This window comes from Opisthocomus hoazin, chromosome 6, assembly GCF_030867145.1.
Source record: "Opisthocomus hoazin isolate bOpiHoa1 chromosome 6, bOpiHoa1.hap1, whole genome shotgun sequence".
In the NCBI taxonomy this organism is placed as follows: Eukaryota; Metazoa; Chordata; class Aves; order Opisthocomiformes; family Opisthocomidae; genus Opisthocomus; species Opisthocomus hoazin.
This window is the reverse complement of record NC_134419.1, coordinates 18,439,967-18,467,344: the sequence shown is the minus strand read 5'-3', so window position 1 is coordinate 18,467,344 and position 27,378 is coordinate 18,439,967. Positions and strand designations below refer to the sequence as shown.

Below are 27,378 nucleotides of genomic sequence, written 5' to 3'. Positions count from 1 at the left end.
GAGTCCAGTGCTGGAGGGCTTTGGTGTTGCAACAGTTCTCGTGGGTTTCTCCTTCTCCTTGGCCTGATGTTCCCTGCCAAGGTGGGTGCGAGGGGGAGAGGCAGAAGGGGAGCTGATCGCGTCGTGGCTAACCTGGGGAACCCACGCACACCAGCCGGCACGCACGCCCTGTGCCCAGGGCTTCCACGAGTGGCGGCTAGGCTGCCCGACAGCTGCGGGTCCTGCTGCGGGGGGCCGGGGTGTTCCCGGCGGCGGGTCAGCAGCGTGGCAGAGCAGACCAGCGGCGGCAGGTGATGCCGGTACGGGGGAAGGGAACTGCCCGTCTGCAGCGGCGGCACGCCCCAGGGGCACCTCTGCTTCGCGGAGCCACGGCGGCAGGCCGGCTGGCAGGGCCTTCTGCAGCAGGGGGTGCGCGCTCCTGCCTGCGCCCCGGGGGAGGTTCCCGCGCGGCCTCCCGCAGCGCAGGCTTTCGAAGCGACGGGGCCTCTCCCAGCCCGCAGCCCTGAGGCACCCACCGCCCTCTGATTTATGAGAAAGAGCCGCACCCGGGTCCACCAGGCCCAGGCCACCGGCTGGCTCCCTCTCTGCGAGCGGGCGGGGAGCTGGGCCTCTAGCCCCGGCCCTGAGGGAAGGGCGGGGCTTGCAGCTTCGCGTCCGTTTGTCCCTTCGCGCCGCCCGTAGCGAGCACTCGGCGGGCCCCGCCCACCGCTGTCGGTATATAAAGGGGCGCGGTGCAGAGCTGCCTGGCTTCACGCAGGCGCTGCGGTAGGAGGGTGGCGAAATGGCGTCCACGAGCCGGTACGGGAGGCCGGCCTGGGCGCTCGGAGGGGGGCCGTGAGGGAGGAGGCGGGAGGGGCTCCGCCATCTCTCCTTGTCGGCGGTACGGGAGAGAAAATGGCCGCTTTGCCCCTGCCGCTACCCGGCGAGGAACCCGTGGCCGTCGCCGCCCTCGCCCGTTCCAGGCTCGACGGGGCTCTCTCGGTTCGCGGGGCGGCCGGCCCCTCTCTAGTTTCCCGTGCGTCAGGGCCGCCCTGGGTGCGGCCCCGGGGTGGTGGGAGGCCTGGGGGGGCCGTGTGGGCCGGTCGTCCTTGGGCTGCTCCGTGTGGGCCGGGCGGCCCCCGGGCGAGCGACCTCTGAGGGGCGGCTGGCAGTGCCGGGGGGCCGAGCTGGTCGCCTCGCTGCTGCGTGCCGTTACCGGTCGGTAGTGCTCCGAGAGGGAGCGAGCGCTTTGGGGCATTCCGTGGCGGTCCGTGACTGGATTCGGGGCCCGCCGTTAGCGTGAGCGCGGTGTTACCGGTGCCTGCTGCCGGGCCGAGCTCCCTGCTGGGCAGCGCGGCTCCCGCAGAGAGGCTTCGCTCTCGGCGCGGGGCGTTGCGTGCCGTGGGGCCGGCGGCGGGCGGGATGCCCGCGGGTGGGCCGCGGCTTGGCGGGGCTCCTGGTTACCGGGCCCTCGGCTCGGCTCCCGCCCCGAGTCCGTACCGGCGCTGGGCAGGGGCCAGGCGCGGGCTCCGAGTCGGCCTTTTTCCCTGGAGATGTGCCGAGGTTTCCTTTCAGGCCGGGCACTGAGCGCGGCCTGGGGAGCGGCTCTGTTCCCTCTGCTCAGCTGGCGCTGGAGCCGCGGGAGCGCTCCGGGGCAGCCTGCTCGGAGCTCGGTGCCCAGGGGGTACAGCTGGCCTGGGGCGTCGAACCCGTGCGTTACGGGGAGCAGAGTGTGTGTGTCTGGGTAAACGTGTTAAAATCGGGTTAGGAAGACTAGTTTTTTCAGTGCTTTGTGAAGGTGAAGTCTGAAACAACACAGTTAATATTCTTTCAGGCTTCTGGAGTTTTTTTTTTTATTTTGCTTAGTGCGTCGCCAGCCTTTTGCGTAATGCCAGGTGTCAGATGATTACACATGCTTTGTCAACAGTTCTGTCTTGCCATATGAGACTATGGAATAGTGAGAAGGAAAGCAGTTTAAAAAGCTTTTATGTAGTATTTTGAACGTAATTTACATCTAAAGATCTTGTGTGTACATGTTCTTTCTGGAGGCTTTAATATTAATAGTGATGTTGACTTTCAGTTTTGGTTTCAAGTCTTAGATGTTATTCTGAACAGTCGCTGGATTAATATGTTTGGGGTTTTTTTGTACTTTGGATTTACCAGCAATATCTAATAGGTAAAAATTAAGGTGGAATCTATAGATTAGGCTGAAATAATGAACTGGTGGGAAAGGGGGAAACTCAGATTAGTTTAACCTTTAATAGGATGTTTTCTACAACTGAAAGGATTAGAAGTTGTTTTGTGGCACAAAGAGATTGAGCTTGGCAGGTACTGATGACAAATTTGTTGTGATCAACTTCTGTATCCTCTGCTCTTTAGCTTGAGCAAAATTGCTTTGTTGAATATACAGACTGCAATTGTAAATATTTATTATTCCAATTTTGAAATGACTTGTTTTAACAGAATTACTGAACAGTTGCTAGTAGCTTGAATGAGATATTTACTTTTATAATGTTTGATTAGAAGCAGTTGGTTATTACGCTAGTCAGTAACTAAAACCTGTTGTCTTAAATAGTGCTAATGCTTTATAAGAAGTTTTTTGTAGCTGCAGTAACTCTTGAAGGTGCATGGGTGTGAAGGAGACAGATCCCTGTTATCAGCAGCATTTGTCACATAATTCCCTTCATAAGATGGTTGTTTTTTGTTAAGATATCACAATTAATTTAAAATGGGACTTTTTCTTCAAATACTTGAAAATAATACAACAGTGGTAGAATCAGCTATTTTCTAAAAAACATATGGGGTGTGTGCACTACTTCCTGAATTAAGGAACTGGTAAGTAATACCGATCTGATTAGCATGAATGAGAGCACTCATTTGGAATGAAGCAATCGCCACTAACTTCTTGGGGAACTTCATTTAGTGATAGATTGCAAGTTAGACTACATTTAATCAAGTCTGTTATTTAGATTTTTGATGTTTTATTTTGAAGTGGTTTTGGTACAAGATGCATCACAAAAAATTTGGAATTTAAGATGACCTGAAGTCTTGATTGTCAAATGTAGTGTTAGAGCATTTAGATAAAAGGTGAAGTTCAGGTGTTTAGGTTAATATTCTATCATTCAAATCACTGTAAAGTCTGTATTATTAAGGTGTTCTTTTCAGCAAGGAACTCTTATAGTTTTGGATATACAGCCTGCTTGATTAAAAGTAATTAATACTTCCAATTTTTTTTCTTAGTTTGGATGTACTTCCGCGAGTGACTTGCCCGAATCATCCAGATTCTATTTTAGTAGAGGATTACAGAGCTGGTGATATGATTTGTTCTGAGTGTGGGCTAGTAGTAGGTAAGTAGCTATTCGTATTTTTATGATTTACCATATAACTGAAGTTGTGCGTGTAGATTTGTTTTCCCGCAGAACTGGTATATGATAATTTCAGTATTAAGAGGCTTTTGCTTGATGCCCGAATGTTTTCTTTTATGATAATCTGTTGGTTAAAAGCTTACTGTTTTGAATAGTCTGTCTTCTGGTAACTTCCTGCATTATGAAAAGAATCAAACTCTTTAAAGATTGAAAATTTAAAATATGTTGTAATACTGACTTAGAATATTGTGCTGTCTAGTTCAGTATTCTGTCTTTAACCGTGTGTGTTGTTTCAGTCAGGAGAGTATAAAAAAATGTAACAATAGCTCTTTGTCAAATAACTTCCTTAAAAAAAAAAACAACACCAAAACTTGGTTTCCCATTAGTTAGAGGTTATCTTCTGCCCTGAAGGTTTTCTCTTTATATCCTTGCCAGCACCTGTTTTTGTTAATTACTTCTCCTAAGGCTTTTAATACTATCCAAAGTAAATATCCAGTTTTCCTCTGGAATCTTGCTGAGCTCTTTTACTAGGTTCATGTGGCAGTAACTTCTAAGGCTAAATGTATTTCTAGGTATAATGGAATATTTAAAATGAAAGGTCTTATAGTCATTGTCTTTGAGAGAGAGAGAGGGAGAGAGAATCATGTTGTCGTAGAGGGTGCTGCATATTTGTTTTTATGTATCTTTTCTAGGATGAGCATCTTATTCTATATCCTATTGTCTTTATTCCTTTTGCATGGGAAACTTTTCATGCTTGTGTTATGATCATTCTTTAAACCTCGTTTATTTCTATTAAACTTCTTTTAGACATGCCATGACCAAAAGAACATTCTCCTTTTTGAGGGTGCATGTTCAGGTAATTCATTCAGTGGTGCTAAATATTTCACATGGTTTTATATCCCTCTCTCCTAAACTGTGGTAATTTTGTTTTGGCTCTTGTCTTGCACTGATATAAAAATTTTCATAGAGTTGTTAGCATAAAGCTAAAGGTTTAAGAAGTTGCAGCAAAAGCAGTACTAATTTAGCCAGGTGACTGAAATATGTCTCTTTGTTTATGCAAAAAGGAAACTTCCACATAACTTATTAAAGTAAATGTTAAAATACTTAAATGTGAGTATGATTTTCCTTTAAAATTATAAACCCATTTAAAAGACTAGGGGGAGGATTCTTACTTGCTGTGTTAAAAAATGGGCTGGTTTAAACTGTATACATTCGGATAAAGGTAAATGAATAGCAATAAATTAGCCAGTTAAAAATTCAAGTGTTCACAACAACATTTCCCACAGAAATATGGTAATAGGCTTTGAAGTTACTGCTTAAAAATAGTTTGGTCCATGTTCAGGTCTATGTGTAGCTGACGTAGAAGTTGAACCAAAGTTTAGAAAAGCCCACCTTTATCAGTTGTTCACTTTTAAGATAATTCTGGCTTTAGAAGAAGAGGGGAAAGTTTGTGCTTGATATGTTTCTTTTTTAGGAACTTGGGAGTTTGTTAGAATTCTCACTTCATGTATGTTTTGTTACTAGTCACAAGGTATTCTTGATTTAGAGATTTACTTTCTGGTCTCTTCTGAATCAATAGCATTGGAGAATTATTTAGTTCAGGTTGTCAGCATTTTTGATGAGCAGAATCATTAGAATATTAATGCAAACTTTTGATGAGTTGAATTTTTTTTAAAATGTGTTTAAAATGGTGTCGTGGTTTAACCTGGTAGCCAGCAGCTAGGACCATGGAGCCACTCAGTCACTCCTCCTTGCCCCCTATGGGATGGGGAGGAGAATGGACAAAAAGTAAAACTCATGGAATGAGATAAAGGCAGAGATAAAGGCAGTTTAAGATGACTACAAATAAAGGAATAAGAATAGAGACTATGCAAAACAAGCAATACACAATGAAATTTCTCACCACCTGACGACTGATTGTGCAGCCGGTCCCTGAGTAGTGATTGCTGAGCTTGTGGAAGAAGTTTGAACTCAAGGAAAAGTTTTGCCCCCCTTCATAAACTGAGCATGGTGTCTATAATATGGGATACTTCCACTGGCCAGCTGGAGCTCACTGCCTGGTTGTGCTCTTGCCCAGCTGCTCATGAGCTGAGCAGGGGAGAATGGAAAAAGCTCTTGATCTCATAGCAACAACTGAAAACATCAGTGTTATCAGCATTCTTCTGGTACTAAATCCAAAACACAGCAGCTACTGGGGAGAAAATCCCAGCCGAAACCAGGACAAAGGCTTTAACATTTATTTTTTTGTTGTGCCGATTGTTCCCATCCTGTCTTGCCTTCCTTCAGCAATTTAGTTTACCTGCATGTGTCCAATTCATTATCTAGGGTACATAGCAGCTAGTTTGGAAAACCAATTAAATCAGATGAAGGTAAATAATTGAAGAGTGCATGGCCAAACAGAAGTGTGAACGTTCAGTAGTTTCTCTTCTGGTCTGGTAGGAAATGTAGAGGAGTAGAAAAACAGATCCAGTTCTTGATGCATGTGAGGTAGGGATGTGTGAAAGGAGTGAAGGCAAAATTTTGTTTCCAGACGAGACAATTCATATCTATTTGCAGATTCCATGATACGTGTTCCACTTAAAGTAGTGATATCATTTCCTTTTCTTACATAGAGAAGTTGTGGATTTGTGTTTCAAGGCTTACATAGGTCATGATGTGCAGCTGATATGACCAGGGCCCACTGAAAATATGTTTTGAGGTGGGCTGAAAGTTAGTGCGATGTTTATCGCTGAAGAAGGGTCAGTTAGAACATTTAAAACCCCTAAAAGACTCAAGATACTCTGTAGCCAGAGAAGTGTTACAGGTTTATTTAAAAATACTGTGATTTTGAGGTCTGCAGAGCACTGCTGGTATACATGGGGTAGAATGGTAAATACTGAATTTATGCATTTATTTTACGATTGTAAAGTACGTAGTGATGTGACTTCACTGATTTTTTTTTTTTTTAGCACAATTTGGCTGACATCAGAACAAAGAGTGTTTGACTAAACTAAGTGTATTTCCACTTGATGTTTTTCTTTCTTGCTGTGGCAAAGTACTACATTTTCACATTTGTGAAAAAAATGTGAGCTTATTACATGTAAAACTCTGCCACAGGATAAAATAGCTAGTGCATAGATAATTTTCAGGTTTGATAATCAATCTTCTGGGAATGTGAGATGAAATCAGTGTTACTAGTATTATGACTGAGGCTGCATTTATCAGGTCTGTAGCTAAAAGGATAAATCAATGGATAAATGTGGGGGATTAGGAGGCTAGGAGGAGGAGGAGCTGATCTCCTTAACAGTTGAATTTCATGTCTTAAGCAGAGCCGTATATTGGAAGTACTGCATTTTAAAGGGATTCTTGAGAAAGGTTTTTAATCAGCTGTTCTGTACACAGTTGTTGTTCCTGGTGTCTCAATAAGATTGAAATTTTAAGTTAAATACAGTATGCTGCTTTCTCTTTGCACAGCGTTTGTCACTTGTTGTAATAAACTATGCTGTTTTGCTATGCAGTATTAAAAGAATTATATCTTGTAATGTCAGTATGACTGAGGCTGGTGGCTGTTTTATTATTGCTTCAAAATACAGTTTCAGTCTGCTAAAAACTCTCATCTGCCTTTTCACTGTTACTTTTCTGGGGTTAGCTTGTGTTCTGTCTTTTCATGATAACTGGTTCCAACTGGTTAATTTTTTCTCCTGCCAACTGCCTTTTGCATGAAAGGCAGTCAGAGACCTGAGCTGCAGTTATCTGTGGAATTTTGATACTAATCTGGATTGACATGCACTGAAACTACAAGACTATGTCCCAGTTTACCTGCTGTCATAAGTCTTGTGTTTTATTATACATACTTTTCTCAAATCATTCTAGGATATATGGTATGGTAAGTGTTCATGTACTGGCTTGAGAATTCACGGAGTTTTTAGGGTTTAGAGATGCGAGTTCTGTGTTCATTTAAAACATTGACCATATCTCGTGCTTCAGACAGACTTGGTGGGCAAGAAGCATTTTATTCAAGAACACAAGGCTAGTAAATCCTCCTCCTCAATGGGTAAATATTTTGCTTACTACCTTTTAGGCAGTAAAAAAGGCTGAAAGTCAGCTGGTATGCCAGAAGGGGCTGAAGAAAGGAAAATTAAAGTGGAATACAAAGCACTGAATTTTGTGGATGTAGCAAGGTGGTGAGCTGAATTTTGGAGGGGGATGAGAATGAGTCTAGTGGCATGTACAGCTGTGTAGCATCTCAGCTAGGTGGGAATACCTTTCTGATCTAAGACTTTCCTTAAACTTCTGTGTAGTTTCATGAAATGTTGTCTTCGTGTGCAGGAGTTGGAGCAGTGACACCAAGCTGGGAGATGTGGTGGGTACATCAGAAGGCTCTGCTGCCATTTAGCGTGACCTGGACAGGCTGGAAAGTTGGGCAGAGAGGAACCTGATGAGGTTCAACAAGGGCAAATGCAGGGTCCTGCACCTGGGGAGGAGCAACCCCATGCATCAGTACAGGCTTGGGGCTGACCTGCTGGAGAGCAGCTCTGTGGAGACGGACCTGGGTGTCCTGGTGGATGACAGGTTAACCATGAGCCAGTAGTGCGCCCTGGCTGCCAAGAAGGCCATTGGCATTCTGGGGTGCATTAGGAGGAGTGTGGCCAGCAGGACGAGGGAGATTCTCCTTCCCCTCTACACTGCCCTAGTGAGGCCTCATCTGGAGTACTCTGTCCAGTTCTGGGCTCCCCAGTTCAAGAAACATGGGGAGCTACTGGAGAGAGTCCAGCGGAGGGCTACAAGGATGATGAGGGGACTGGAGCATCTCTCCTCTGAGGAAAGGCTGAGGGAGCTGGGCTTGTTCAGCCTGAAGAAGAGAAGGCTGCGAGGAGACCTAATAAATGCTTATAAATATCTGAAGGGTGGATGTCAGGAAGATGGGGCCAAACTCTTTTCAGTGGTGCCCAGCGACAGGACAAGGGGCAATGGGCACAAACTGAAGCATAGGAAGTTCTGTCTGAACATGAGGAAGAACTTCTTCCCTCTCAGGGTGACGGAGCCCTGGAACAGGCTGCCCAGGGAGGTTGTGGAGTCTCCTTCTCTGGAGATATTCAAGACCCGCCTGGACAAGGTCCTGTGCAGCCTACTGTAGGTGACCCTGCTTTGGCAGGGGGGTTGGACTAGATGACCCACAGAGGTCCCTTCCAACCCCGAACATTCTGTGATTCTGTGAGGAGTTTATTTTCAGCATTTAGTAAGTGATTTTCTCTAACTGGTTAGCTCTGTCTGCTTCAGTAGGCAGGTATGTCTTAAAGAAGAACAGTGCTCTTGTATGGGGTCTTTTTGGCTAGCCTTAAATAAAAAAAAAAAAAAGCAGTGGTCTGTCTTCAGCTGATGAGAATCCTTGAGCACATAGCAACTTGTTAAAGCTTTGAATGATATTATGAGCTATATTCAAGTGTTTGTTCTATGTTCTGTGAGTGTTCAGTTAAAGAATTTTTTAGGGAAAAAAATTCAGTAGCTTGTGGTCAACAGTAAGGCTGTTACAAAATTCTGTCAGAAAACTCAGTTGGCTAATACTTCTGAGAAGTTTGAGATCTAAATGGTGCATCTTAAATTCAGGTATGGTCTATGAAGAACAGGTAAAACTTAACTATGCTGCAGATATTTTTTCCTCTATAATATAACAAATGAGTAGGATGATGTTTCACAATTGCCTCTCTGCTGGCAGGTGCATTTCTCAGGATGTCTGTCATTAGGGATAAGATTGATTGAGTATCCATGGATGCTTGTTTTCTGAAAACTAAGGGGTTTTCTTCCCCAGCTGTTGGTAGTATCCCGTAAGTGAAGGGGCTTAAGTACTTCTGGTCTGGATCCAGCAGAGGATGGTTATGCAGTCAAGTCTATTCTAATATCTTTATACCTCCAAGTGGGGAAAAATCTTTTCATACTTGGATGTATATTTATGGTTACCTCTTTCTGTGAGTGTTGTTAACATTTAAAACTAAAATATGAAATCTCAATTTTAAAGTACTACTTAATAGGCAAAAATCTGTAGATATGGGGGTGTGTGTTAGCACTGTATATCTGGTTACTGCTTCAGTGCTTGGTGTCCAGTGTACTAAAATGTCTGACAAAAATTAGTCCTTGCAAGTAAGACTCTTTTTGCATTCACAGGAAAGCTAATTATGAAGGATGCTGATACTTAAAGAAATTCTGAATAGTTGACTTTGGCTTGAGCATTAGTGGATGCATGATGTACACAGGGAGTTTGTCATATGGAGAAAGTAATTTACTGCCTTTTTCAGTCAGCATTTCAAATAGTCCATGTTTTAAGTCTGACAGGTTTCAACTTTAAAGACCAAGGGTGATGGTTCCAGATGTTTCAGCAATAAGGCTTGTAGCAGTGGAAACTTAAGACTTTAGATGTCCAAAGTTGGCATCCCTTGTCAGGCTTTGCAATCAGCACCACTCTTAGCATGAAATTCCCCAGAGGCTGGAGGAGATTTTCTGGTTAGCGGGTTCTAGGCTGGGAACCAAAGGTGTTTGAGTGCCACTGTAAAGAATGAGTCGATGAATGGCATGAAGGAGACCAGGAGGGTAAAATCCCTCCAGCTGTAAGTGAAGACCAGGTTCGGGACCTCCTGCAGAACCTAAATGTACAGAAGTCCATGGGACCTGATGAGATGCATCCCAGAGTCCTGAGGGAACTGGCTGACGTAGTTGCCAAGCCACTCTCCATGATATTTGAAAAGTCATGGCAGTCAGGGGAAGTCCCCAGTGACTGGAAAAAGGGAAACATTGTGCCCCTTTTCAAAAAGGGTAGAAAGGAAGACCCTGGGAACTACTGACCTGTCAGCCTCACCTCTGTGCCTGGGAAGATCATGGAACAGATCCTCCTAGAAGATATGCTAAGGCACATGGAGGCCAGGGAGGTGATTCGAGACAGCCAGCATGGCTTCACCAAGGGCAAGTCCTGCCTCACCAACCTAGTGTCTTTCTGTGATGGTGTAACAACAAGGGTGGACAAGGGAAAACCTATGGATGTCATCTATCTGGATTTTTGTAAAGCCTTTGACACGGTCCCCCACAACATCCTTCTCTCTAAATTGGAGAGCCATGGATTTGATGGGTGGACCGTTCGGTGGATAAGGAACTGGTTGGATGGTCGCAGCCAAAGGGTAGTGGTCAATGGCTCAATGTCCAGATGGAGACCAGTGACGAGTGGAGTCCCTCAGGGGTCTCTACTGGGACCGGTGCTGTTCAATATATTTATCAATGACATGGACAGCGACATGGAGTGTACCCTCAGCAAGTTTGCAGATGACACCAAGCTGAGTGGTACAGTTGAGACACCAGAAGGACGGGATGCCATCCAGAGGGACCTGGACAACCTGGAGAGGTGGGCCTGTGTGAACCTCATGAGGTTCAACAAGGCCAAGTGCAAGGTCCTACACCTGGGTCGGGGTAATCCCCGCTATCAGTACAGGCTGGGGGATGAAAGGATCGAGAGCAGCTCTGCTGAGAGGGACTTGGGGGTACTGATAGACGAAAGGCTGGACATGAGCCGGCAATGTGCGCTGGCAGCCCAGAGGGCCAACCGTGTCCTGGGCTGCATCAGGAGAAGTGTGGCCAGCAGGTTGAGAGAGGTGAATCTGCCCCTCTACTCTGCTCTGGTGAGACCTCACCTGGAGTACTGCGTTCAGCTGTGGAGCCCTCAGCACAAGAAGGACATGGAACTGTTGGAGGGGGTCCAAATGAGGGCTACAAAAATGATCCGAGGGCTGGAGCACCTCTCCTATGAGGACAGGCTGAGAGAGTTGGGCTTGCTCAGCCTGGAGAAGAGAAGGCTGCGGGGAGACCTGATGGCAGCCTTTCAGTACTTAAAGGGAGCCTATAGGAAAGATGGGGACAATCTTTTTAGTAGAGACAACAGTGACAGGATGAGGGGTAATGGTTTTAAACTAAAACAGGGTAGGTTTAGGCTAGATGTAAGGAAGAAATTCTTATACAATGAGGGTTGTGAAACACTGGAACGGGTTGCCCAGAGAGGCAGTGGAGGCCCCATCCCTGGAAACATTCAAGACCAGGTTGGACAGGGCTCTGAGCAACCTGATCTAGTTCGCGGTGTCCCTGCTCGCTGCAGGGGGGTTGGACTAGATGACCTCTAGGGGTCCCTTCCGACCCAAAACTTTCCATGATTCTGCGATTCTATGAATGCTTGTATTTGTTGAAGTGCTAGGTTTGTCTAGTGGAATAACAGTAACACTTTGAATCGTTCTGTTTGGGTAATGTTTTTTCACTTGCTTCCTCTCATCAGATAGGCAAAGTGATTTAAGGCAAATAAGGGCTAGAAATGATCTGAACTCCTCTGGTGGAAGAAGAGTCCAAAGCCTCTTATTTTGTGATGAGTAGATCAGGCACAACATTTGTCAGTGAGATATGGTAGTTTGGAGTATCCTTTGCAAGTACTTGAGCTGTTTGTCTTTTGGAGGCCACGAGTCCTGGAGAAGTATAACTTCAACTGACCAGACTTGTCCACCAGATTGTTTAACGTTTCTACTCTCATTTGCTTCCTCCAAAATTATTACAGGTTGATGGCTTAGGAAGCCTTGAAGACCTTTTAAATTTGTCATCATTTTGATTTGCAGGAGCTGCTAAGCCTTTTGTTTTTGCAACAGTTGTTTGCCTGCAGTGCTATACTGTCTGTTTCAATCTGTAGTTGCCTTATGATGGCATGATGCTGTTGATGCCTGGAAACTAGTCCGAGTCTTCTGCGGGTATTTTTTTTGTGGTTTGTTTAACATCTCAAAGCCTGCTCTGGTTCTGTTTGTTATTTCAGCTGAGTCTTGTGAATAGGCTGGTGTTGCTGTGGGTGATGGTGCATTTGTGGTGTTGACAATTTACTGAAAACAAATGATTTTTTGCAAAGAATATTACTGTCTTACCAAAGGCTGAAAATTTTGTAGAAAAAGCTGTGATTGTAGAACTGTCGGTTCCTCCCTTGCCCCCCCCCCCCCCCCCCCCCCAAGAGTTTATTCTTTGGTAACATTTAATACATCTGGTCTTAAATAGAAGTTCTCAAGCTGGGGGAAAAAAAAAAGTTGCGTTTATATTTTGGAAGCTATAAAGTTGAGTACTACTGTACCGGGGCAGTGCATAAGCTAATAAATAGGATGTGGAGGGGTCAGTATCTGCAGCACTGTGTCTAACTCTGGGCTGCTCAGTACCAGGAAGATAGAGACTTGGTGGAGCAAGTCCAGCAGAAGGTTGCCAAAGTGATTTAGGGACTGGAGTCTCTTCTGTACGAGGAGGGGCTGAGAGCTGAGACTGTTAGCCTGGAAAAGAGGAGGCCTAGTTCAGCCTGTGTCTGCAGTTATGTGTCTTCACGATTCTCCTCAGCTTGTAGTCTGCTACCTAGGCTTTTCATTGCAGTTTGTCTGAGCACCTCATTACTCTGGTTAATAAGGAGGTGACTGAAATTAATTGTAATTCTATATATATTTTTTTTAAATTTGGTGTTGTGAAATGTGTTTAATTAAAAGTATAATGCATGTGCTCACTAGATGGCAGCAGATTCCTTAACTAACTGTGAGAATGGAACATGCTGTAGAGACAATAGGTGTTTTGATACTTTAAAGTGTAAATGAACTTTAATACCATAGTTATATTGAGATTAAAATATCAGTTAATACTTAGAACTTGATGCAATATACAGCTAACATTAGAGTTCATCTGGAAAAGATTTGAAAACATACCTTCTCAGAACTGTTTCAAGACTGGATATGGAAGATAACATTACTTGAGGCTTGAATTTCATTCTGTTTCTCATTTTGATTAAACATCTTCAATTTGCAGCTATATTGTTTTCATATTACAGATAACACAACGCAGAAAGAGAATAAAATACATGTGTATTATGAGTTATTGCAAATGGAGTGCAAAATTAAAATAGCTGATATTATTTCTCTATAAATATGTAATTGCAAATTCAGGGCTTGTTGGATGAAAATATTTCCCTTTGAGAAATCACGTTCTGTTTTTATGGGGGAGTAAAATAATTTGTGATGTGTCAGTGTTTTAAGCTAATATTTAAAAACTGTTCAAAATTAAATATAATTTTGGATACTGAGCTGATTTTACTCTTGCCTTTCTATAGCACATGCTTTTTGCTTTTGGCAGTTGTGGAGAAAAGTAACCTTGGTCTGAGGTTTTCCGTTCTGAGTAAGTTCTGCATTTTACTAAATGAGCTTTTCAGATGGTGGGTAACCTGAGTCAGTGAGGTTTGCAGTGTGTATTTCCACTAGAGCCTGTGTGTTAGTCTATTAGACTGTATTCTGAAGACCAACTGAACACTAGAAGAGTGGTTTACAAAATGAAATGGGGCAATGGAGGAAAAACTCATCTGTTCAGAAAGATGCTTCAGGATATCAGTCTGGAGATAGGACCAAGTCTTGTAGAACCTGTAAACTGTGTTTTTGGTATGTACTTCGGAGGAGGAAACTGAGGAGATGAACTCATCCATTTGAAAAAGTTAAGTAGAAGAGTGTCTAATGTAACCACATGTAGTGAGGCTTATTTTTGTTCAAAAGTACTGTATCAAGAGGAAGTAGTGAAGGGGATATGCAGCCACTCCCATACTTATCGCAGCTTGAGACTGTTGCCAAAACCAGTATAATAATGATGTGAGAAAGCAGAGGTGACTTTATAAGATACTTATTGGGAGCTTTTTTTACTGTGATGTTTGACACTGACCCATTTTCCAGGTGCTTCAGGAAAGCCAATCAGTAGTGTATGACCCAGCAAATTCAGTTTAGGACTTAATGTTATGTCAGGACCAGTCTTCAAGGCTGATTGCTTACACTGCTTTTTGTAAGACTGCCTTTAATATTTCAAGGTTTTGTTTCTATCACGGTGGGGCTTTAATTGCATCTATGTCTTGAAGAGTTAAAAAATAATAAATGCCACACTTCTTTTGGTGTTGAATGGGATAATTAGCTGCTTGTAGCTGAGTAGATTTTCCATCTGTGGAAACCTCTTGGCCTGTTTGCTCCATTTTTGTTAATATTTCTAGCTTGTGTCACACTTTATAGAAGCCTTTTGAAAGATGGAATGCACTTCCTAGGACCTCTGTGTATTTTAAGTAAGACACTGAGTATATAGAAAATTGGCAAAGTAAAGGTATTTGCATACTGCATCTTAATTACTCAAATGCTTTATATTCAGTGGTTTGTTCTACTTAATCTTTTCTCACTCTGAAGTAGTAGTTTCAATCCTCTGTTTGTAATATGTGTGCCAAAGCAGGCAGTGATATAACACTTTTTTGTTACAGCAGGAATGGTTCATAACTCACAAGAGGCAGATCCCTGAGTGAGTCATTTAGGTCATTCCCACTTATGTGGAAAAAATATTACATCATTGCCCTGTACTCAGTGTTCTATTTATACCATGCCAGATTTTTAAGTACATTTTGCTTTTTTTAGATGCTGTAAACAGTACTGGGGGGTTGTCTTAAAGTAAAGTTACTGCTAGGCTATAGAAGGAGCATTACTGAATCAAATATTTACAGAGAGTGCAGGAGCTAGAGGAGCATGCTGTCTGCCAATTTAAGCTCTGGGGGTGGGGGGTGACCTTTGTAGCAGAAAGAATGGATCTTTGCCGCCTTTTACTCTGCTGTATTCTTAACCTTATAGTTTTTGATCCCCCCCTTTGATTTTCATTAGAGCAGTAAATGAAGGTGGAGCATAGCTGTGAGCATGTCTGGCAAATACTGATGAGAACACCTCTAACCTAAATTTATTCTTTTGGGTTGTGCTTATTTCTTACGGTTCATGAGGGGAACAGAGGGCCCAATATGCTGACCGGACTCATCCCACAGGGAAGTCTGCTGCCTCCCTGGGGCCTGGGTTAGGGATGTTGCTAAGAAACTCCCTGGTCTGGTGTGGCCTTCTGATTATTACCCCCTCTTGGTAATGCAGGTTGGCGGGGATGAGATTGGAGAGAGAAGTCCCAAGACCATCAAAAGGGACTTCAGGGCACTGGGGTGACTGGTTGAGGGATCAGGGGCACAGGTGGTGTTTTCCTCCATCCCATCAGTGGCAGGGAACAGCACTGAAAGGGACAGGAAAACTCACCTGGTTAACAGGTGGCTGAGGGACTGGTGCCATCGGTCAAATTTTGGCTTCTTTAATCACGGGGAGGTGTACACAGCACCGGGCCTGCTGGCGACAGGTGGATCGCAGCTATCTCAAAGGGGAAAAAGGATTCTTGGCCACGAGCTGGCGGGGCTCATTGAGAGGCCTTTAAACTAGATTCAAAGGGGGAAGGGGACATTGCCCAGCTCACTAGGGATGAGCCCAGGCTTGGCGTGCCAGGGTCAGGGGTGAGATTGACAGCCCAGCCCAAGTGTGTCTATACCAACGCACCCTCAGAGGGAAGAAGTTCTTCCTCATGTTCAGATGGAACTTCCTATGCTTCAGTTTGTGCCCATTGCCCCTTGTCCTGTCGCTGGGCACCACTGAAAAGAGTTTGGCCCCATCTTCCTGACATCCACCCTTGAGATATTTATAAGCATTTATTAGGTCCCCTCTCAGCCTTCTCTTCTCCAGGCTGAACAAGCCCAGCTCCCTCAGCCTCTCCTCGTAGGAGAGATGTTCCAGTCCCCTCATCATCCTTGTAGCCCTCTGCTGGATTCCCTCCAGTAGCTGCTCATCTTTCTTGCACTGGGGAGCCCAGAACTGGACAGAGTACTCCAGATGAGGCCTCACCAGGGCAGTGTAAAGGGGAAGGAGAACCTCCCTCGACCTATTGGCCACACTCTTCCTAATTCATCCCAGGATCCTGTTGCAGTTAATGCTACTTATTTTTTGCAAGCATTTCTTTCACAACACACGTGAACACTGATCAAAGTAGTGAATTTTTCCTGAGGTTTAGCAAAGCAGGGGGACGACTGTATTGAAATTTCTTCTGGTATCCTACATGGAGCTGTAATCTGCTTTACTGCAAAACATGAAGAAAAGTGTTCATCTTGTGCTTTTCTGTACATGTATTCTTAAAAATCCGGTAGTATTGCTCTGGAAGCAGCACCTTTGAGATGCAGCTTTTACCAGACCTGTGAAGAGAATGAACTGCATTGCCAACAGTGGGGAGTGTGGTGGTTTTTTTAAGATTGTATTGTTGTGATTACTGTAGGGCTTTTGCCTGCATCAGAATGTTGATTGGAGTTATTTCTCAATCTGAAGAGTTGCTGTAGGAAAGGTTTAGATGAATAGAGGACTGCAAGGAAAGTTGTTTCATCTGGAGAATGTGGGTTTGGTGCTTTTTCTTACTCTGAATCTGTATTTAAAGCCTTCCAGCTATGACAACGTAGACTGAGTTTAAGAAGAAATAGTTGTGTATGTATATTTTGTATTGATACTGTCAAGCATCATAAATGGAGTTGGGCAGGGTCAGACCTCCCTGCAAGAACAAGAAATGAGCTGGAAAATGCTATGATGGGTTAGAAGGTGGCATATTTCAGAGTAACAGGGACCTGGAGCTCATGCACAGAAGTGATTTACTACAGCTTAATAAGATTGTGCGTGATAGATAACTCACATCTGCACTTTGAACACGTGGCAAATATGAGAGAACTTGTTAAGTTACAATAACTTAGTCATATGTCTAAGCACTAAGAACATCTGTAGGCAGCTGTGACCTCCAGCTTGAAATCAAGGTCTTGATTCCTTTTGTGTATTGAAACTCCCATGGTACTCTTTAAAGATAACTGTAACTCTTTGTGTTCTGAATGCATTTTCTAGTTACTTGTTTTCTGTGCAGCTCTAGTTGCATTCCCCCCCCCCCCCGCCATTGCCTTGAACTTAACTTGTAAATCCCAAACATTTTGGTACATTGTCCTGCAAGTTACTGTTCTGTTTGGGAGTCCCAGGAGACTGTTGCCTTGTAATGGAGAGCTCAGACATATAACTTAATGTCTCATGAAATATTTCAGAACGTTACATTAATGCAGACTATTGCTTTCTGTCAACTCAGGTGACCGAGTCATAGACGTAGGGTCAGAGTGGAGAACTTTCAGCAATGACAAAGCAACAAAAGATCCATCTCGAGTCGGGGATACCCAGAATCCTTTGTTGAGCGATGGTGACTTGAGTACAATGATTGGCAAGGTAACACTTAAAATACTAAATATTACTAAGTTTGAGTATTTTGGTGTCGAGTACATGTTTGTATGTCTATAGGGAAACTATTCAGAGAATGTATTTACAAAGAGATTGTGTCTAAACTGAACTCTTACATGTCAATGGTGTGTAAAATGTGGCTTTTTCCTGGGGGTACCAGGAAAGGGCTGACCTCCTGAACAAAAGAAAAGTTTGCAGTGCTGTGGGGTTACTTGCCACTATTTGGTACACTGCTATAAATAGAAAAACCGATGTTGCAATTGTTAAACAAAATCACTTTGACTTAGCATGTGTATTTGAGATGATTCTGAAATAACAGATACTTAGTTTTGATGTCTCAATAGCTAGTACTGCCCAACTTGAACTATCATATTTCGTAATAATATCTGTATCGGATTCATGTTGGAGCGCGGAGATCTATATGCATGTTGTACATGTTCTTCCAGTTAATGTTAAAGTACTAATGTAGAATTCTTTCATGGTGTGAGTGCTCCAGAAGAAAGTATTCAATGTATATTTGAGTTGAAATTTAGTGTTACAGCGATATCCTGCTGTTGCCCATGAGATAGCAAGCAAGCAAGATTAATTGCACAAATGCACCCCCTTCAATGAAGTAGTGACCCAGGTAAGTTTTCATTGTTGTACTTTGTGTTTTGGTTTTTTCATTGCAAGATCCAAATTGATTTTTGTGGATTTCTTGACTGTTTCATAATAGGTGGTCCAGTTGCTGATAAATAACTATTAAAAAGTGTATTGCTGATTTGTGTGTTGTGGTACATGTATGGCAGGATTTCTCAGACGTTTTTGTTCCAGTGATGTTGCTGGGATGAAGAAGTAGACATACCTAAATGTGTATGGGTATGTGTAGGGGGGTGTGTACCATAGTTCTCAACCAAGAATTCATCGAACGGATGAAGTCGACTAGTGAATACTGGTATGGACAGCTAATGTTTCACCACTGGTCAAAAAGAAAACTTCTGTTCAAAGGATTGTCCAAGCAGATGCTTGTGTTTTAGGCAACTCCAAATGTTGCTGCCCACCAGATTTTAGGATGCCTTATGGTGGCTTTTGGAATCCGTTCAGGCAAACAGATTTCTGTGCTGCTCCTTTAATGGGGGTCATTGCTAAGTTGCTCTGTGAAGCAATGCTGTAGAAGTCACTGGACTTTTAATGTCACCTGTATAGGTCCAGAAAGATTGTATTCTCAGTGCTTGGATATCTGTCACTGATTTGGTCAGCTATGATAAAGATCAGGAATAAACTTTTATAGACAGATGGAGAAATGGACTGATTGCTGCAGGTTCACAGTGTTGTCTTGTTTTGGGGCTGTGTAAATACAGGGTTTGTTTCTTGGAGCTCAGTTTGATTCAGTAAGTAGGATGACCTTCTGAGCTCTTTTAGAACCTGCGTGTTGGAAGAGAAAAGATACTTTAGCTGAAGATAGAATTTGTATCCAGATGAACAGTGACACTTGCTGTTAACACTCTTCTCTCTGGACGTTGAGATCCTCCTTTAGAATAAGAGGGATAGCAGCCTCAGTGGGAGAATTAAAGACATAAAGAAACATTTGTGAAAAGTTTTGGTTTTCAATGAAAACTAAAAATTTTGGGAGATGGACATTCATCTAATGAAATAGTTTTGCTCTGTACCAGAACATCCCAGAACAGGCATGACCAAAGTTGTTGTAGCAAAGAGTGCTATTCAGTGAAGACGACGCAGGAATGTCGGTGTGGCATGATTCAACCTATCGGATCTGTGAGTAAAAATATCCAAGTACTGGAACTGCCAGGATCATGATGGAGAATGTAGAGGGGACAGTCTGTCCTACTGTGGATATTTTATTTACATAGGGAGGAATCACTGAAGAGACACATTATTTTCTACAGGAAACTAGGAATCTGCTTGACAAACCAGGATGTGTTCTGTACGAGAGTTCCTGTGTTTGTCTTGCCAGTGAGCAGGAGCTCTGGGATGTCAGCTCATTGATGTGAACTCTCTATCAGGAGCTGCGTTTTTCCTCAGTCATTTGGAAGGAAGAGAATGGTTTATATCAGAAGATGCTGAAGAAATGTCTTATCAGTGCAGAAAGGGCATGAATTTTGCAGCAAAAATAACGAAACCAGGAAGTAGCACGTTTCTCAAGCAGTATTCTGAAGTCCTGCCAGCAGTAGGCTGGGATGGGAATTGACCTAGATATGCACAGTGGTTGAACAAGGGTGAAATTGGTGTAGTCATGAGGAAGATAAGTAGTATCCGACAGAGTACAGAGCAGCCTTCATGAATTCCAGAGAATGAAGCAGGGTAAGATTGCATTTTCTCACTTATAACAATTCTTACAATGGCCTGGAGTGGATTTGCATGTGAGAGACTGCTGTAGCCTTTCGCATGGGACAGGGAACAGAGGTACTCCTTTCTGCTTGAGGTAGAGCTGCAGATAATAGAATCTTTAAAACATACACCCCCCCCCCCCCCAAAAAAAAAAAAAACCCACCCAAAAATCCCAAACCCAAGGACACTGATGATTCTCATGGCACGTCATATTAGAGATCTGTTGTAAACTCCTGGGAAGGTAGGTGGAAGTGGAGTCTGAACCACTTACCAGTTACAACAGCAAAATTCTGGTGACTGGCTGTGGCCTTGAAACAGTGAGGGAAGGGGGCCGGTTCTGCTTCACAGGATGGTTTGTCACTCTTTCTTCTTTGAAACCAGGAGGTGCCGCTTTGGGTCTCCTTGCTGCTGGGGCTATGTGGTGTGTATCTGCTAGCAGCAAAAGAGAGGCTGCTTTCTGCTTTGCCCATGCAAAGGGATTAGTTCCTAGCTGGTTTTAGTACTTAAGGGACCCATCTGTCTGAGGCAGCAACAGCCTGTGTTGGAAGAAAGATTAATTTGTCTGTGTAGAGGAGGATGAATAGCATAGTTGGCTGTGGTGGGAGTGGTTTGCATTCTTCAGGCAGATCTTTAAGATATTGTCACAGAACAGTATCTCTCTGGATAGTTGATACTGTGTGCTGCAGTTGTTCTGATGACAATGCGGATCAATTAGAGATGTGATGAAGTCTGGCATCAGTTGTGACTTGATTGCCAGAATATTATAGTTATTTCTAAAATCCTCATACAATTGGACAAGCAGCTTGTAGATTTGCCTTGGTGTAAAGAATTCTTTTCTATTAATCTAGAAGAAAACTTTAAGTTTTTCTACCTATCTTGTGGAAAAAGTTGTCTTTTGTCACTCTTTGTAGTTAATCTATTCCGTTTTGTAGTGACTGCAATTACAAGAGAATTTAGTTTGGTCAGACAAGAAACTAAAGCAGTCTCTTGGTGCAGAATTCTTGTCGTTTGATCAGATGCCTCTGAGAGGAAGCTGGCTGTTGTCAGACTGTGTGGCCTGGATCTAGAAGTGCTGTATTGATAAGCAGTGGCAAGATATCAGGGGCTGATGGCTGAAAAAGAAAGGATTTGTCAGACTACATAATGAGCTGGTTGTACTGGGCAAGAAGACTGCCAGATCTGTGGGCATTCCTTGGCGTGGTGGATAACCTCAAGTCAATGATGTGGATGATGTTGGTGACACTTCTGCTTTCTGCTATTAAAGGGGATACAGTGGGGTACAAAGCCGTTTGCTGCTGCCACTTACAAACCTAACCTCTGAGCCCCTTCAGAGATTACCACTGTTTACTGGACCGTGTTTTCTCACTCTAGCTATCTTTGAGACTGTTTCCAGGATTGTATCCGTGAGGTTTCTGCTCTGTTTGAAAGCCAAACAGGTGGAACTCCTGGCGTTGACAGGTACTTTTCTTGTGAAGATGGGAAAAATGTGAGTAGATGTCTCATAAAGGCCATAGCAGTAAACCACATAATTCTTAAAATCTGTTTGATTTCGGTTAAAACTGTACGGCTTCTGCCTTTTGCATGAAAGGACAGGGACTCCTAACATGGTTGTCAAGGACTGAAGCCAATAAAGCATTGACCCTCAACTGAAAACTCCAGAAGGAAAGTAGATAGTGCATTTAAATAGCAAATGCAGGGAGAATTGCTGTGGTTTATTTAAGCGGTTGAGATGAAAGAGTGTTTTCCAGCCCTTTTATGGTTGAGCTGTATGTTGGGTATGGATCTTGGAGAGTGCTCCTACTGACAGGGTAAATCCTTTGGCTGACAGCACTTGCCAATAGCTGCATTGGTAATATCAGTATATGTAAGCGAATGTTCAAAGGAAAAGGCAACCGTAAATATCAGCAAGAAAGTAAAAATTGAGAGGTTTAGAAGCACCATTACAAAAAAAAAAAATTTTTTTTAGGTGTTGTATAGCGGACCAGGGAAAATCCCTGTGGTGAATACTTGATGGCCTGAGGACATAGCAGTGTTTCCTGGTAAGGGACTATTTGTCATGAAGCCTGAATTGACAAGGGCTGGGGGCTTGCTGTCAGAGTTGACAGGCCTTTGTCTGTGATCACCCTTCTGATGTCTACAAGCTCTTGAGCGCATGCAGTTCCTGTAAGCACTGGTGCGTAGCGCTGGTCTTGGAGGCCATGATGCACATAGATGTTGTAATGTGTTGCAGGGAGCAGGGGTGTGAGTGGTGGCCAGGAAGGAACCTTTTGACCCAAGACTTGTGTATATTTTGGGCCAAGGGACGTTGTTCTGAAAGGACGGTCTAGTGTTTGTGGCCTGAAGTTTGTTGTGCTTGATTTTTGTGCTCTGTTTACTTTTAAACCTTACTGGGAACCTTTCGATAGTTGATGTTCATCCAGTCACGGAAGCAGGATTGCCTTTGGAGCAGCCCTCTGCTGTGTTGGTGCCAGGATCATTCCTGGGTGGTTCTTTCATCTGAAAGGATGTTTGAAGGAGTAGAAAAAAAAAACCCAAGAATTGGAATGTAGCATTTGTCATAGAGGGCCTATTCAAGGGGCTAGGGAAACTTGAGGGAGGGTTCTGTGCCAGAGTCCTTGGTCTCTGTGGCAGTATCAAAGTGTGTGTGCACCACAGATATGGGTCTCAACAGTAGGGGCATCCGTGGAGCTCATCAGAAGTGGATGTAACTGGAGTCCTTGGGTGTAGGGAAGTGGAATAGTGTAAGTGAATGGTCAAGAGTGAGTGTTATTAGTGTCAGGCAAAGAACATGTATTAAATGCAGATGTGCACCAGGGAGAGGTTGTAGAATTAGAGGCTGTTTTAAAACAGAAGGGTAGTTCCCAGGAACATGCATCAGGAGAGAAGAAACAAGTTCTGACTCCATCCATTAAGGTGGTGCCAGGATGCGGCCTGCCCTTTGTTCACTCTGTCCTGGCCCCGCTCTGTACCACCTGGGCATCCTGATGCACACTGCGTCTTCAGCGCGAGAGCTGTGTGTGCCAGTGCTGGGTGTGAATAGCCAGACTGGCAGTCAGTCATGCAGCAAGATCGGCTTTAGGCTTACTGTTTTTGGCAGAACAGAACAGTGTAGTACTCTGTGTCTGCAACAGCCACCACGGCTTGTTTAAATGACCAAATCTGTCTGCTGTGGAAGTTGGGCGCCCCTGCCCAGCTAAATTGTTTGAAGGTGCCAGCAAGGAAGAACTGCTTGCTGATTCAGGGAATCCAGATAGAGTAGAATTGTTGTGAAGAAGCGTTTTCCACTTCAGAGAACTCATGGCCCCACACTGACAGCAAAGACATAAATCATGGACGTTACTGAACTTACAGGCTGTGTTGTCCTCATCAGCTGTCACTAATCTGATATGGCATTATTCGTTAAAGACATGTTTTGGACTGATGGCTAATTGAAGACCTTAAACATTTTAGACCATTTTAGTTGGGCAAAATTGATTGCATATTTAACAGAAGTATGCAATTTGCACTAGCAGTTGCAAGGTACAAAAAAAAATGCATGTTGGGAGCTTGTTTTGAAGTTGCCAGGTTGAGTTGGTGGCTCTTACTACTCCTAATAGCTCAAGCTTTTCTTTTAAGAGGTCCATGGTTTTCCTATAAAGGCAAAATATATGGATATTTATGTTTTTGCCACAATTAAGGCTTGCAACTGCTAGCAGGCACAGTATCAAACTGTCTTGAACAGGTCATTGGTTTGGATGTTCTCTTTGCCCATGCTTTCATTTTCGTATTTGAGTTGTTATTGTAACAACTGGTCTCCAGTTGGCCATAACACTTTGTTTTTCCAACTCGCCAGTCTGCCACAGTGCAGATGCTGCCCAAATGACATACGGGTTGCGTAAAATCTCATCTTGGACCTCAGCATTGGTGACAGGAGTACTGAAATGCGCACACTGGCTACGCGGTACCCATTTTATTCTTCAGACTGTTGTTAGATTAGGAAAGAAAAATCCCTGCATAATCTGTGGTCCTTGGAAATCAATTCACAATTTGAGACTTGTGCAAAGTATAGAACCTGATGTTTGGAATGCTGCTGGATTGTAGGCCTTCCTTCAGTGGTGTTCAGTTGCACAGCTGTTCGAACAGAACTCCTCGAATTAAGATGTACAAAGCTGGAAGATGTTTGCTCTTGAAATGAGGAGGAAGTTGCTTGTGTTTTATTGACAATAAAAATTTTTCTTTTCAGGGCACAGGTGCAGCAAGTTTTGATGAATTTGGGAATTCAAAGTACCAAAATCGCAGAACTATGAGCAGCTCTGATCGTGCAATGATGAATGCTTTTAAAGAAATTACGAACATGGCAGATAGAATCAACCTCCCTAGAAATATAGTTGTAAGTTCATGTCTCCTGTCCTTAAATTGTTCTGGCATTGACTTAGTTAGCATAATATAATGAGCACATGAATTTTTGATATGGCTGCTAATTAAATGGCCTAGAGTTAATTAAATTTAGTCTTCTTCCTTTGAAGGATCGAACAAATAATTTATTCAAGCAAGTGTATGAGCAGAAGAGCCTGAAGGGAAGGAGTAATGATGCTATTGCTTCTGCTTGTCTCTACATAGCCTGTAGGCAAGAGGGTGTTCCAAGAACATTTAAAGGTAAGTTTTCAGTGGTACGGATTCAATTTTGTTATGAGGTGAAGGTCTAGTTACTGTCCACTGTAGAAGGGTGGTTTTGTCATCCTTGGACTCTGCTGAATTGGCTGTTCTCAGCTACAGCTCGCCTTTAGCAGGAAGGATAGGAGGGAGTCTGGAAATTTATTATATTTATGAAGTGAGTGGGCTCTCGGGCATCGGCTTTTTGGCCATGATGCATTTAAACAAAAATTTAGCATTTGGAAGTAATTCTGAGTGTTGGTGAAACTTAAAAGGAATTGCTTTGATGGGAGGATGGTGGGGACTTTTGTAACTGAATTGGAACCAACAGTTCTGCAGTAAATTTGTGCAACTTTCCCTGACACGATACACCTTTGACATTGAGTACCAGATTTCCCTTATTAAGAAGAAATTAGCTACTTATGAAAAATGTGCACTGGCTGAAGTGATCTGCAAGTTTCACCAATGTGCAAAGCTTATTTAGTGATGGTGGCCTTCATGACTCTGGCCTTCTTTGTGGGTCTTAACATATTGAGAATCAAACCTAATTATTTTGGGGGAGCAAATGCTGTCAAGCCTAAAACGAATTTTTACTCTTTGTTTAGAAATATGTGCGGTGTCCAGGATCTCAAAGAAGGAAATAGGCCGGTGTTTTAAACTTATTTTGAAAGCTCTTGAAACCAGTGTTGATCTGATTACAACTGGAGACTTCATGTCAAGATTCTGTTCCAATCTGGGTCTTCCCAAACAAGTACAGATGGCAGCAACACATATTGCCCGTAAAGCTGTGGAACTGGATTTGGTTCCTGGGAGGAGCCCTATCTCTGTAGCAGCTGCAGCTATTTACATGGCATCACAAGCTTCTGCAGAGAAAAGGACACAAAAAGGTAAAACTTCACTTCCCCCCCTTCCCCATGTCTTGCTGATTAAAAGAGAATTCAGTGTTCTGACTTGGATGAGGTCCGTCCAGGTAGTGATATGCTGCCTTCTGATGGCATACAGCAAGGACCAAACCAGGATCTCCCGCTCCCCCAGATGAAAATGGAGTAATTTGCTGCGCTCAGTGTAAACGGAGTTCACTTTCTTCCGGCACTAGAAGTTGGATTCTTGAATGCAATAGACCAGTGCATTCAAATGAACATAATTTTAACGTTACCCGTGCTAACATTTGCATGTGTATGTCCTGCTGCTCCAAAATACTCCAAATGCAAGCTCGGGGCAGTCGCAGATAGCGTTACGGCTTTAGGTAACATTGGGTCTTTAGTCGTACGAGCAGCCAGGCAATCACTGAAATCTGTGCATGTTCCTTGGCTTCTCGTGAGCCTGTGGTAAAGCTTGAGCGTGGTGGGGCAGCAGGCTTGGCCATTGGTCACCTTTGGCAGGGTAGCCTCTGGAAGCCAGCGAAGGGTTCCGGGCTGTTCTTCAGCTCCAGAGCAGCACGGATCAGCCCCTGGGGCTCCAGAGAATGAGGCCTATGTGGGGCAGCGCACCACGGCAGGAGGGGGCTAAGGCTGCCGCGGTGGAACTTGGGGTGACTGATGGATCCGAGTGCTGGTAGCTGGATGTGGAAGGTCTGTTGATGTGTCTAGTCGAGTTCAGAGATGTTAAAAATGTCGCAGTTTCTGACTGGAGAGCTGCTTTTGAGTAAAGAATAGCCTTTGTCGGTCAGGTTGTGGTGCTTTGTTCTGCAGCAATCGCTGCTTGTTCTGTCCCTGGAGCTTTCATCATGTTGGCAGGCTTCTGGCATCTAGAGCCCAAGCAGGACGGTGGGTGCTGTCATCCTTGCTCACTATGAGCTATTGGATTATGTCTCTTAAGAGTGATCGTTAAAACAAAATACAGCTGCTTGCCAAGGATACAGATGTGACTCTGTACTCCTTCAGCATCCTCAGACAATGCTGAAGGCTTTCATGCAGTTCAAGGTTTAAATTCCAAACTTGGTTAAATCTTGACTAAATTTAAGTTTCTGTGCATCTCGAGTGTTTCCTTTTCTTGTTAAGCAGGGCTCTTTGCCTCTGACTTATTTCTCTATGCATTCTAAAGGTAAAGGTATTACCTGTTTAGCTGAAGGTATCGCTTTTTGTCTATGCTAAAGTTTTTTTGCTGTTTTTGAATGAAGATCCTGATGACGGTTTATTAGAATATTGCTGGGTACATGCAGATTTTGCAGCAGATGTTTCTAAGGACTCTTGCTCTCTTGGCCCTCTGCCAGTTTGACACTCATTATTCCAGGATTGATAGTGTCAGTTGAATTATGACATGTGAGAAGACAGACTGATGTATGGAAAATATTAGTTGCCGTGGTTAAAACCATTTTTACCAGGCTTCTGGGGAAGTTATGAATTAAGCTAAGTTGTATGGCACTTCTTGATAAATTATGCTGGCTGGTTTCATCAGTAGAAGTGACAAAAGTAAAAACTAATCACTTTTCTGCTTTTTGTCTTAGAAATTGGTGACATTGCTGGTGTGGCTGATGTTACAATTAGACAATCGTACAGGCTGATCTATCCTCGAGCTCCAGATCTCTTCCCAGCAGACTTCAAGTTCGATACCCCAGTAGACAAACTACCACAGCTGTGAAACTGCAGAGGGATACTTTTAATTTTGATTAAAAAAAACCAACCCCAAGGACAACAAACTTTTGATTTTTGCCTATAATAAAGGATGTACAAAGTGTTAATATTGAGTCTTCATGTTGTGGAACTGGACGATATGGAGCGTAACTGCTGGAACGCAGCACATTCCGAGGGTAAACAAGCTCATTGTGTGGCATTTTGTATGTATATATTAGTGGAAGTAAATATTTAATGACTGTTGCAACAAACTTAATTTCATATTGTTGTACTTTATTTAGATTTCTTTTGTAGGGATCTAGTAAGATGTACTTTGGAAAATTTAAAATATTATGTAAGTCCCAAATAAACTGTTTTCCA

At 43.5% G+C, this 27,378-nt stretch overlaps 1 protein-coding gene across 1 annotated transcript; it reads left to right on the top strand.

Moving 5' to 3' along the window:
- The first annotated feature begins 707 nt into the window (after positions 1 to 707).
- Positions 708 to 27,378, top strand: GTF2B (general transcription factor IIB). Its single transcript, XM_075424864.1, has 7 exons — positions 708 to 798; positions 3,220 to 3,326; positions 17,340 to 17,473; positions 24,036 to 24,182; positions 24,319 to 24,448; positions 25,051 to 25,332; positions 26,892 to 27,378. The coding sequence occupies exons 1-7, from the start codon at positions 782 to 784 to the stop codon at positions 27,023 to 27,025; spliced, it is 951 nt and encodes a 316-aa protein (XP_075280979.1). The 5' UTR covers positions 708 to 781; the 3' UTR covers positions 27,026 to 27,378.

What these genes read in the sequence shown, in the direction of transcription:
- GTF2B (XM_075424864.1), top strand. An exon ending in TGAGTGTGGGCTAGTAGTAG is followed by an intron (nt 3,327 to 17,339) that starts GTAAGTAGCTAT and finishes CTGTCAACTCAG; the next exon opens with GTGACCGAGTCATAGACGTA. An exon ending in AGAGAAAAGGACACAAAAAG is followed by an intron (nt 25,333 to 26,891) that starts GTAAAACTTCAC and finishes TTTTTGTCTTAG; the next exon opens with AAATTGGTGACATTGCTGGT.